At 41.7% G+C, this 12,017-nt stretch overlaps 1 protein-coding gene and 1 long non-coding RNA gene across 2 annotated transcripts in view; one reads left to right on the forward strand and one right to left on the reverse strand.

Annotated features, from left to right (window-relative positions):
* LOC117270754 (uncharacterized) overlaps positions 1–12,017 on the forward strand; it is a 111,716-nt gene that overhangs the window by 11,828 nt on the left and 87,871 nt on the right. Inside the window, exons 3-4 of the long non-coding RNA XR_013493131.1 lie at positions 10,191–10,299; positions 11,669–11,838. This is a non-coding gene — a long non-coding RNA (uncharacterized LOC117270754). The remainder of the gene's footprint in view (positions 1–10,190; positions 10,300–11,668; positions 11,839–12,017) is intronic.
* The window catches only part of xkr6b (XK, Kell blood group complex subunit-related family, member 6b), an 87,817-nt gene that overhangs the window by 4,328 nt on the left and 71,472 nt on the right, over positions 1–12,017 (reverse strand). Inside the window, exon 2 of the mRNA XM_033648565.2 lies at positions 4,564–4,760. Coding sequence (XP_033504456.2) covers positions 4,564–4,760 — 197 coding nt within the window. The remainder of the gene's footprint in view (positions 1–4,563; positions 4,761–12,017) is intronic.

Raw genomic sequence — 12,017 nt, forward strand, 5'->3', positions numbered from 1 at the left:
TGCTCTGATTACTGCTTTGCACACTCTTGGCATTCTCTCCATGAGCTTCAAGAGGTAGTCACCTGAAATGGTTTTCCAACAGTCTTGAAGGAGTTCCCAGAGGTGTTTAGCACTTGTTGGCCCCTTTGCCTTCACTCTGCGGTCCAGCTCACCCCAAACCATCTCGATTGGGTTCAGGTCCAGTGACTGTGGAGGCCAGGTCATCTGCCGCAGCACTCCATCACTCTCCTTCTTGGTCAAATAGCCCTTACACAGCCTGGAGGTGTGTTTGGGGTCATTGTCCTGTTGAAAAATAAATGATCATCCAACTAAATGCAAACCGGATGGGATGGCATGTCACTGCAGGATGCTGTGGTAGCCATGCTGGTTCAGTGTGCCTTCAATTTTGAATAAATCCCCAACAGTGTCACCAGCAAAACACCCCCACACCATCACACCTCCTCCTCCATGCTTCACAGTGGGAACCAGGCATGTGGAATCCATCCGTTCACCTTTTCTGCGTCTCACAAAGACACGGCGGTTGGAACCAAAGATCTCAGATTTGGACTCATCAGACCAAAGCACAGATTTCCACTGGTCTAATGTCCATTCCTTGTGTTTCTTGGCCCAAACAAATCTCTTCTGCTTGTTGCCTCTCCTTAGCAGTGGTTTCCTAGCAGCTATTTGACCATGAAGGCCTGATTGGCGTAGTCTCCTCTTAACAGTTGTTCTAGAGATGGGTCTGCTGCTAGAACTCTGTGTGGCATTCATCTGGTCTCTGATCTGAGCTGCTGTTAACTTGCCATTTCTGAGGCTGGTGACTCGGATGAACTTATCCTCAGAAGCAGAGGTGACTCTTGGTCTTCCTTTCCTGGGTCCGTCCTCATGTGTGCCAGTTTCGTTGTAGCGCTTGATGGTTTTTGCGACTCCACTTGGGGACACATTTAAAGTTTTTGCAATTTTCCGGACTGACTGACCTTCATTTCTTAAAGTAATGATGGCCACTGGTTTTTCTTTAGTTAGCTGATTGGTTCTTGCCATAATATGAATTTTAACAGTTGTCCAATAGGGCTGTCGGCTGTGTATTAACCTGACTTCGGCACAACACAACTGATGGTCCCAACCCCATTGATAAAGCAAGAAATTCCACTAATTAACCCTGATAAGGCACACCTGTGAAGTGGAAACCATTTCAGGTGACTACCTCTTGAAGCTCACGGAGAGAATGCCAAGAGTGTGCAAAGCAGTAATCAGAGCAAAGGGTGGCTATTTTGAAGAAACAAGAATATAAAACATGTTTTCAGTTATTTCACCTTTTTTTGTTAAGTACATAACTCCACATGTGTTCATTCATAGTTTTGATGCCTTCAGTGAGAATCTACAATGTAAATAGTCATGAAAATAAAGAAAACGCATTGAATGAGAAGGTGTGTCCAGACTTTTGGCCTGTACTGTACATGAAAAACACTAGTAACCCAGTTACTCATTACTGCAGTCAATTTGCACAGGCGCCTGTGATGAGAGCGACAGGAAATATTGAACACTACACTTCCACCACTTGACAACTTAACTGCTAATTTCTTGGCCACGTCTGCTCTGAGAGCCAACCATCATTTCTCTCTCACTATCAACCACACACACACTTCTTACTGAGCGTTATTTCTGAAAGCAGCTTCACTACTCTTGTAACACCGTCTTTTATACTAGTGTCAGTCTGTCACTGTCACTGCCACTGTGTAGGACAGGCAGTGGGCAGTTATGGGGGATAAGGGGGATGCCATCCCCCATGCAACCTGCCATCCCTCTCCACCCATCAGAGGTCACTAATAGGACTGTGGACCATGGTCAGGGTCCTATCACTGGACCCCAATTTATAGCTGATAAATTATTGAGAATTATCAAAGAAAGTCATAGACCAATTGCATGTGTTGTAAATAATCTTGCATGATGCTCCTCAGACAATTAAATCTGCGCAATCCCATAAGCATTGCAACTTGAGATAGTTAGATGCTCAAACACGTAAATGGGATAATCCAAAAACCTGATCATAAAGTGGTTATTCATGTCCATGTAAACACATTCATTGAGAGATACTGACAGATGTTGTGAGATGGTTCTAAAAACATTTGGGGCCAGATGCATGAAACTCTGTGTAGAAGCATGACTCAAACTGTGTGTATGCAAAAAAGGCAGAAATACGCATATCCATTTTTTTGGTCAGATTTATAAAGCCGTGCGTACACCTGATTCTGTTTTATATATTTTGAGCATTGTGGCGCTGGTCGCACACAAGCTTCCTGGATGTAGAAATGAAGATAGAAATGCCCTTAAACACTCGTTTGTGTATTGATAAAGTGCAATTTCACCAACTGCGTCACATGTATTCTCATCCCAACTCATCACTTATGGCCACTTTGTCATTGCTGCATCATGTGCTAGGTATCCTCCTGCGTTTGTTGCTGACGTGCTGGGACAGAAGAATCCAAAGCTGTTATGTCTGGAATCTTCTGTCCACAGAGTTAGTCTTATCTGATCCCGTTTGATTCGGCGGTGAGAACCTCTTCCGATCGCATGCCTTTGCTGACGTCAGCAGCAGGATTCGAACCCCGGACCCTGGATTAGATTAGATCGCCGTTGGATGGATCCCCGCTAGATTAGGATTCGAAACCTGGACCTTCCGCATGGAAGCGAGGGCTCTAACCATTACACTAGGGAGGCCCTTCTAATTGATGTTGTGGGACACTGTGTCAATTAATGCATGTTAAATGCATTGTGTCTTTTCTAAATACACTTTCGTTGTAACAGGAAATGTAGTGTCTGCAGTCTTTTTCAAAATAAATGTATAACGTTGGTAATGCCACGTATTTACGTTTATGTCCTTGTGCAACACAAGCACGTAGTTAGTTTTAGAAAAAAACATCATGGTTTGGATTAAAATTCATACGGGAAGTGGGAAGCAAACGCTGGCCTCCCTAGTGAAAGTCTGGGGTATGTTGGACCCATCCACCTCCGCCCACACCCGCCCTATAGGGACTTTTGAGCTCCTTATATTACGTCATAATTGGCAGTGTTTTAAACTGACGGTGTGACATACCACTGTGCACATTGTTAACTGAGGCTATGTCATACTACCATGAAAGGTTCTGCCCAGCTACATTACAAACTGACGCCACTCAGCAATGTATGATGCCGTCACGAAAGGTGGCTTTAGGCATCGGTGTCTAACGCCAAAATCACTGACCAAGCAGCAGTATTTGAGGAGTTTGGAATGAGAATGGGCTGCTGTGTCCAATCTACAACAGTGCCAGAGCAGCTGTCAGTATGCACAGCTATTGCGATTTGTAGCATCCGTACCACTTATTCATTAATTCAGTATTTTTGCAAACCATCATCATCACCACCACCAATCATGGTAAAATCTCAATCATCATTATTATTAAATGTAAGAAGAATAATTAATGATTCACTCACAGGGTTCATATTGAAAATGACTTCATAAAGTACTTCACAGTACTTTAATGTCAGTTAAAATAATGATCAAATTCATCACTCATAAATAATTTAAAATGAACTTTATACACATTTTACAGAGCGCCAGTTAAGCTGCAAAATAATAACACAATCAATGAAACTAGCAAACAACCTAAAACAATGTTATCTGCCTCTGAACTTGTATTCAATCTCCGTCTTATCATATCACCCACAGCTATGTCAGCTAATGTGTAGGCCTGGTCTGAAGAGTATGTGAGCAGCACACATTCTCACTGCACATATTTCCTTTAGAAATACCAGCTTATGTGTGGGAGTGGGCATACGCATGGTTTCTGTGTGTACGCATCGTTCATACATCCGGCCCCAGAAGTTGAAAGAAAAATCCAGTTTCATTTTAAGCACAAAAGGCTAACCCAAAGAATTACAGGTCTATCTTGACTTGGCTGCCACTCCACTCACTGTATACAGTACGTTTTATTTCAGCCAGAGCAATCCATCACATTTTTAGAAAGCCATATTATTACCAAGATCATAATAGGTCATTCAGTCAACACGGTCTCCATTTAGAGCACCAATTCAGTTTCCTTAAGACTTGTATAATAGTAGAGACAGCAGATATGTCAGAGCTGTAACCTGCTGCATGAAAAATGATAGAGGGTTATCTGCAGAGCAGCAGCATGGTGCCTCACAGCAAATGTATTGATGGCATTTCTATAGACACCCAGACAGGGGAAGGGGTATCACTTGTTATGATTGAATTGCCATCCTTGGAGAGTGGTATTGCACGAGGAAACTGGAATTGTAAAAGAGGTTTCAATAACAAGAGTGATGAATGTTGGAAATTGGATACAATGGTGGAGAATATTGCACGCTGTAAATAACGCGATACGTGAACTTCACAGAAAAATGGATTGTCAGGTGGAAAATGTGGAGGCATCTCGGCGTCATGCAACAGCCACAGGAAGACACAATGCAAAAAAAAGAAGGATATGAGAGATGTCACACACACACACACACACACACACACACACACACACACACACAAAATTAGACACCAGTGCTGCTCGTATGGAGCCGTAGGGAAGCCCTTACACTGCAACCACTCAGCCTTGTTGCTCTGGATCATGATGCAGAGCTGCAGCACCAGCTGAGGGGCGCTTTCTAAGAAGGTCTCTAGCAGTCGCAGCATGTTGACATCGGCATACTCGTACATCATAGCCCAGTAAAAGCGCCGCTGGTTCTCCTTCTGCCGGTGGCTTTGTATACCGAGGTACATGGTACGGATGTACCTGCAGAGAGAGAAAGGACACACACTTAGACACTCCAATAATAAATATGTCACCATGTTGATACAAAACACAAGGACACCTGTTGACATCGATATTACATCTTTACGAACCAAAGAAAAGCATAAATTAACAGTTCAGCACACCTGCACATGGCTGAGTTTTGACAACACTAGAGGGCATACTTAGCTAAACCTTTTAATACACAGTAAAATGTAGCAATCTGTATTTATGAGGCATTTAAATGTTCAGATGTTTACAAATGAATAAACTTTAATGGAGTAAACACTTCAAGGATTTGACAGAAATGTGCGGATTTTGATTGCCACATAAACCTCTGTGAACACATTGCAAGAAGATGGAGTGATTAGACAGAAATAAATAAGAAAAGAATACAAATGTTAGTGTGGCTGAAAAGAAAGTTTGTCCTAAACTTAAAGAAAACAACTTAAACTCCACCTCTTCTCTTTTCAGCCCATCATCCTACATCCAAGTATAGGACACTCAAAAAGTCTCTCATAATCAAAACTTGCATATCTTAGCAGCTATTCCACAGTATAACTGCCTTGTGCATGGGCGGATTATGAGACATCGGGCCCCTGGGTACAGATATGCAAAGAGCCCCATTACCTCTCCTACACAGGAGGAAGACACACAGACTTTGTGGTGGTTATGCATCTCTTAATAGTCATGATGCATCGTTTTGTCTTCTTTTTGTCTTTTTGTAGTTATTTGGGTCTCTCTGATGTCATTTTGTGTCTCTTTTAACTAATTTTGTGTCTTTTTTGGTCATTTTGTAGTCACTTGGTGTCTCCTTGTGGCTGTTTTTCCTGTTTTTGTTGTTATTTTGTGTCTCTTTGCAGTTCCTTTGCATCTCTTTGTGGTCTTTTTCTGTCTCTTTGAGGTAATTTTGTGTCTTTTTAGTTGTTTTGTTTTGCTTTGTAGACACTTCTTGTCTCCTTGTGGCTGTTTTGCCGGTTTTTGTTGTTATTTTGTGTTTCTTTTCAGTTCCTTTCATCTCTTTGTGGTCATTTTGTGTCACTTGGTGTCTCCTTGTGGCTGTTTTGCCCGTTTTTGTTGTTATTTTGTGTCTCTTTTCAGTTCCTTTCATCTCTTTGTGGTCATTTTGTGTCTCTTTGAGCTAATTTTTCGTTGGGTTTTTTTGGTTGTTTTGTGTCGTTTTGAAGTCACTTGGTGTCTCTTTGTGGCTGTTTTGCCAAATATTGTTGTTATTTTTAGTCTCTTTGCAGTTTCTTTGCATCTCTTTGTGGTTATTCTGTGTCTCTGAGCAAATTTTGTGTCTTTTTTTGGTTGCTTTGTGTTTCTTTGTAGTCACTTCTTGTCTCCTTGTGGCTGTTTTGCCCATTTTTGTTGTTATTTTGTGTCTCTTTACAGTTCCTTTGCATTTTTTTGTGATCATTTTGTGTCTCTTTCAGTTAATTTTGTCTTTTTTGGTCATTTTGTATTGCTCTGTAGTGACTTGGTGTCTTGTTTTGGCTGTTTTGCCTGTTTTTGTTGTAATTTTGTGTCTCTTTGAACTAATTTTGTGTCTTTGCTGGTGGTTTTGTGTCACTTAGTGTCCCTTTTTGGCTATTTTGCCTGTTTTTGTTGATTTGTGTCTTTGCAGTCACTTTGCATCTTTTTGTGGTCATTTTATGTCTCTTTGAGCTCATTTTGTGTCTTTTTTTGGTCATTTTGTGTCACTTGGTGTCTCCTTGTGGCTGTTTTTCCCATTTTTGTTGTTAATTTGTATCTCTTTGCAGGTCCTTTGCATATTTTTGTGGTCATTTTGTATCTCTTTGAGTTAATTTTGTGTCTTTTTTGGTCGTTTTGTGTCACTTGGTGTCTCCTTGTGGCTGTTTTGCCCATTTTTGTTGTTATTTTGTGTCTTCGTTTGCATCTCTTTGTGGTCTTTTTGTGTCTCTTTGAGCTTATTGTGTGTCTTTTTTGGTTGTTTTGTTCTGCTTTGTAGTCACTTGGTGTCTCCTTGTGACTATTTTGCCCGTTTTCGTTGTTAATTTGTGTCTCTTCATAGTTCCCTTGCATTTTTTGTGGTCATTTTGTGTGTCTTTGAGCTAATTTTGTGTCTTTTTTGGTCATTTTGTGCCGCTTTATAGTGACTTGGTGTCTCCTTGTGGCTGTTTTGTCCATTTTTGTTGTTAATTTGTGTCTCTTTGCAGTTCCTCTGCATCTCTTTGTGGTCTTTTTGTGTGTCTTTATGGTAATTTAAGTCTCTTCCTGGTCGGTATGTGTTAATTTGGGTGACATTTCAAACACTTTGGGCCTCTGGGCCTGTGCCTGATAGGCCCATTCAGTAATTCATCCATGGCCTTTTGTAAAGCTGTGTTGACAAAAGTGTCACTGGTGCGACCTGATTAATAACATTTTACAATCGTCTCTTTGGCTTCTGAAGGTGGCTACTGAACTTATTATAGTACATATATTAAGCATGGCACCACATGACCCATGTTGTCAAATGGACTGGCTATTTTCTCGACTTATGGAGTTTCATAACAGTGACCGGTGAAGCCAGGGAGACGGTAGGTAATGCAGCTGAGAAGTGGCAGCTAATTGAATCAAGCTCCTGTTGCCATCAAAGCTGTACCACCGCTTTGATGGCATTGTGTACTGCTGGGCAAAAAAACTTGTAATACGCTCAGGGCTGTGATATAGCTAATTAAGATCATAATCTTCTTTGGGTACGGATTTTGAAATGTAAGGCTGCAGTCAGAACCACCAATTAACGTGTGAGAAGAAGACGAGTAAACAATGATGAGGAAGGATCGAAGGATTGTTGGATCGAAGCGTTGGAACATCACACTGCAAACTTGCAAATGCAAGGCAAAAACAAACCAATCCATCCAACAAAAGAAAATCAAGGGAACAAAAAGAAGTGAAACTGCAGTCTGGCGGGCTTTTATCCCCTCCAATCTGTAAACAACTTCAGCTCTTCAAACATGTTAACCCAGAGAGAAAACAATCACTGAAACCAGTATGACAGTTATAGTGGTTTATAGTTATCTTAACAGTGGATTCAGCCATTGCATATTGGGTGGTAGCTGCAGGGCCTATCTGCCTGAGCTGGCAGAGTGGCCAAATAAATCCAGCACTTGATGTGAAGGCAGTCAACCGAGGACAATAGTGTAGCAAGGACAGAAATAGACTAGACAGTAGCACTCCCCTAAACAAATTGAGAGGCCATGGATCTAAATTCAGTTCCTAAAAGTGAGACAAGAATTCACTGCAGCAAAGCAGAAAAGGATAAAAAAATGCTTATGAGTGGTTTTCAACATAATTAGCTTCTGCATTAGCTATTGGGAAGGAGATTACTGCTCAATTTGAAATTAGGTTGAGAGCAGTGCACTGTAAAGAATGCGTCGTCTAGTAGGGTCTGATTGCTTTCGGTTATTGTTTTGGCTAAGATATAAGTATGAACCACTTCTCTGTCCTCTCTAGACCTCCAGTTAAAGGGGTAACTTTAACTATTTTTTAACCTTGACCCTGTTTTACCATCTTTTGTGCCTAATTAATGGAGACAACGATTTTTGAAATTGGTCCAGTGGTGAGAGAGACCGGGGTGGCCACAGCAGCAAAACAGGCTGCAGTGTAATCCCTAAGGGCAATTGTGCCATGTTAATTTACATCGTCGTTTTTGGCACTGACAGGCTCAGATTGTTATTAGAGGAGTCTGATAACATTACCGGAAGGACCCCTAAAGAAATGAAACCTTTTTCTTTACCTTTTCCTGACTGTTTGTTTTCTGTGTTACAAACTCTTGCTCAAGGAGAAGTTTCGTTTTGAAATCTTGCGAGAGGTGACGTCGCAGGAAAACAATGGTGGGAACATTAGTGAGAGCTGAAGAGAGGAGTGCCAGGAAGAGTTGGTTGTATTGAGTACAGAAAACGTAGCCTAGTGTTATCTAAAAGATTTTCAGTGTCATGGCTGAATCAGTGGAGTAAGGTTGTGACGGGTCCTAGTGTATGCCGTTGTGCACATGTCGTCTTATCGCATGAATTGAGACTTGACACTGGATGACATCAACATACACATTACCCACTGATCATCATTGCATATCTGTGTATGACAAAAACACCAAAGAAAATAAGAAATTATTAATTAAATTTAATTAAAAACTAAAATTTTAATTTTAGTAGTGTCTTATAGTTTATTTTTTAATGAGCAAATAATTTTTGTTAAAGATGCTACTGACTGTTTAACAACAAAAAAAAGGGAAAAAAGCATTTTTCAAGGGCATAGCAAATAGCACTGTTTTTAATTTAATGAGAGTTCTTTGAACGCAGGCATATTTCCAATTTGGCAGTCACTCATGAGGGCCCATTCTCCACCCAACACATTGTTGGAGGGCCTAGTCTTTCTACGGGCCCCCCATCTAACGGGCCCCAGTTCAACTGCACTATCTGCACTGTCTCTGGTCCTGTTTATACGACAATGATTTCAACCGAAAAAGGTAAACTTAAGTTGCGTTTTGGCTGATAGTTACACGACAGCTGCGTTTTGGGAGCCTGAAAACACAGCTTTTTGAAAACAGGTTCGACAATGCAATTTCCACTAGGCATGCATGAGAAAGTCGACCATCACAACAACAATGGTGGACTCCCGGGCTCTGTTTATGCTGCTCACCCCATTGAATTTATCAACACTTCTCCAGCAAAGTGTAGATTTACTTTAGCAACGCCACCTCATTGTCCGTCCAGACAAACGTTTGTGTGGTTGCCATTTTGTTTGTTTATACATCACCGCTCTGTAGAAGGAAGCACATATGCGCAGGCATGTGTTGTTCCATTACAAAGTCACACTGCCAACTACTGGCCTGGCATGTATACTACAGCGTTTTTTGGTCAAACGTTGTCTGAACGTGGAACTTTTTTCAAAACGAAAATTAGAAACAATTCTGATTCAGCGGATCATTTTCGTGTAAACATGGTCTCTATTTTCGCCCCTGGGCTGAATACTTAGCTGATTTTGACAACATGGAAAAGTCCATGAGATTTGAGAACCAGATTTCTCCTTGAGCGAGACTTGATTACAAATACTATCAAACAAACCAGTGAAAGGTACAGAAAACATTAAATTTCTCAGTAGGGTCCTCTCTGTAATCCTGTCAGACATGTCAAATAACAATTTGAGTTTGTCAGTGGCACATACAAGCACTTTCAATGGACGTAAATAGACGGCGCACAATTACCCATAGTGCTGCTGGCTGCAGCAGTCTCTCTCAATACTTGACTAATATCAAAAATAGTTGTCTCAATTACTCACTTAGACATAAAAAACATGAGAAAAAAGGGTCCAGGTTAAAAAAAGAACAACAATGTTTCCCTTTTAAATGTGATAATAGGAATATGAAATACATCTGGTACACACGTGGAAGGCCTGAGAGGTAATTGCTTCTCATTTTTTGTTTTACGGCAGCTGTGTCTCAGGAAGCAGAGCAGTGGTTTCATCCCTGGCGCCTCCAGTCTGCACGTCGAAGCATCCATGGGCAAGACATTGAACCCAAAATTGCTCCCAGCGGCTGTGTGTAAGTACGTAGTACGTGTAAGTATGATTGTTTAATGACTGAGTACCAGGTGGCACCTTGTATGGTAGCCTTGGCCGTCAGTGTGTGAATGTTACATGAAGTGTAAAAGCGATTTGAGTGGTTGGAAGACTAGAAAGGCGCTATGCAAGAGCAAGTCCATTTACCATTTGTTTACTTGTGCTCACCAAATAATTAATGATCTTGACATTTGCTTTGTTTTCCTGGGATCGCAAAATAATTATCCTACAACCACAAAAAAATGTTAAGACATTATTTGCATTTGACACACTTGCTCTGATCTCAAGAAAACAGATTTTGGTTGTTATTTTTGCCGGGCGCTTTATTTCTAATCACTAAATAATTATATCACGGCCAAGAGAACCAGCACGCTGTGGTGAGAGATCACTAAACAAGATCTATAAATGTGACCCTTTTCATTTTCCGACAAAGTTGGCAAACCTCTACATGGTCCACTCTGTGCGTCAGTCAGTCAATTAGCTAACCTGAAAAGACAGCCAGAGTTTCCCCGAAGGTGGGAAAGAAACGGAAGAAATGAAAGAGTGGAACAAAAACTTCCGCACGCACCAACTGTGGCCACATCAGTGTGGAGACTTGATGACTCATATAAAGATGTGGCGGGCAAACATGCAGAGATTCGTTTTAACCAGCATTCAGGCATTTTGTCATGCCATGTACATATTGTATGCAGCTATTATCCATGTGTTACTATAACAAAACATCCACAAAATATCCCCCCAGGAGGATCTGCTCAGTCCTCAGCACTGCTCTGGCATCTTCCACCCGCTGAGCCGAGGCTGCTAATGCACGGAGTAATCAAACACAGAGAAAGGTCTGGCTGGGCGAGGGAATTTAGGAGCACTGGGATGGCGGTCTTCCTTAGGACAGTGGACAGCAGCAACAAGAGAGGGGGGCAAAATGGACAAAAGTTTTTTGGGATCAATAGCTGTGGGCTGTAAGAGGCACCATTATATCCAGAGGTAAAGGCTGGCATTCCGTGACATTTTCAGTTGGACTGGTAAATGTCAGATGGAGCAAGTCAACCCCTCTCCCTCACTAATGACATGCCACAGAGACCTACACAGGCCCTTTGTCTCCATCCCCCCAATTTCCATTAGTCTGTGTGTTCCACTGATGCGTCTCGCTGGTCTGTGGTGCCTTCGTCAGAAACAGTAATCTTCATGGTCGCCATAGCTGTCCAGCTTTGAGAAAACAAGACTCTATAGACATGTTAGCGGCTCTGTGAGACTGTGCTGGGGCACAGCGGCACTTTTTTTGTTCACTGAGAGTTAAATTATACTCAGCTTTGGGTAAAATGCTGCAGCCGCTCATCACTGTCACTTTTACGCAGGCGTCCAATCACAGTGGAGGAGGGTCTGGACAAATGGCCTACCACAAAGACCAACCGTCACATCGCTGAACACCAACTACAGTGGAGGGGAAAATAATACTGAGCCCACACAGATTGGCGGGTCTGTCCTCTTGCCCTACATGCTTCAACCTTCCCTTCATCAAGAGCAGGTACTTTACCTTCTGCCGACATTTTTAATTGTGTCATTATTATATAGGTTATTTACAAAGCACTAAAATTAGGATCAGTGAAGTCATTTGAGAAACAACAAATAATGGCTTCAATAATGCACATCACGCTGCTGAGGCACCCTTAATCATTCCTTTACTGCCATTGTCCTAATGATGCT

This window comes from Epinephelus lanceolatus, chromosome 13 (genome assembly GCF_041903045.1).
Source record: "Epinephelus lanceolatus isolate andai-2023 chromosome 13, ASM4190304v1, whole genome shotgun sequence".
NCBI lineage: Eukaryota > Metazoa > Chordata > Actinopteri > Perciformes > Serranidae > Epinephelus > Epinephelus lanceolatus.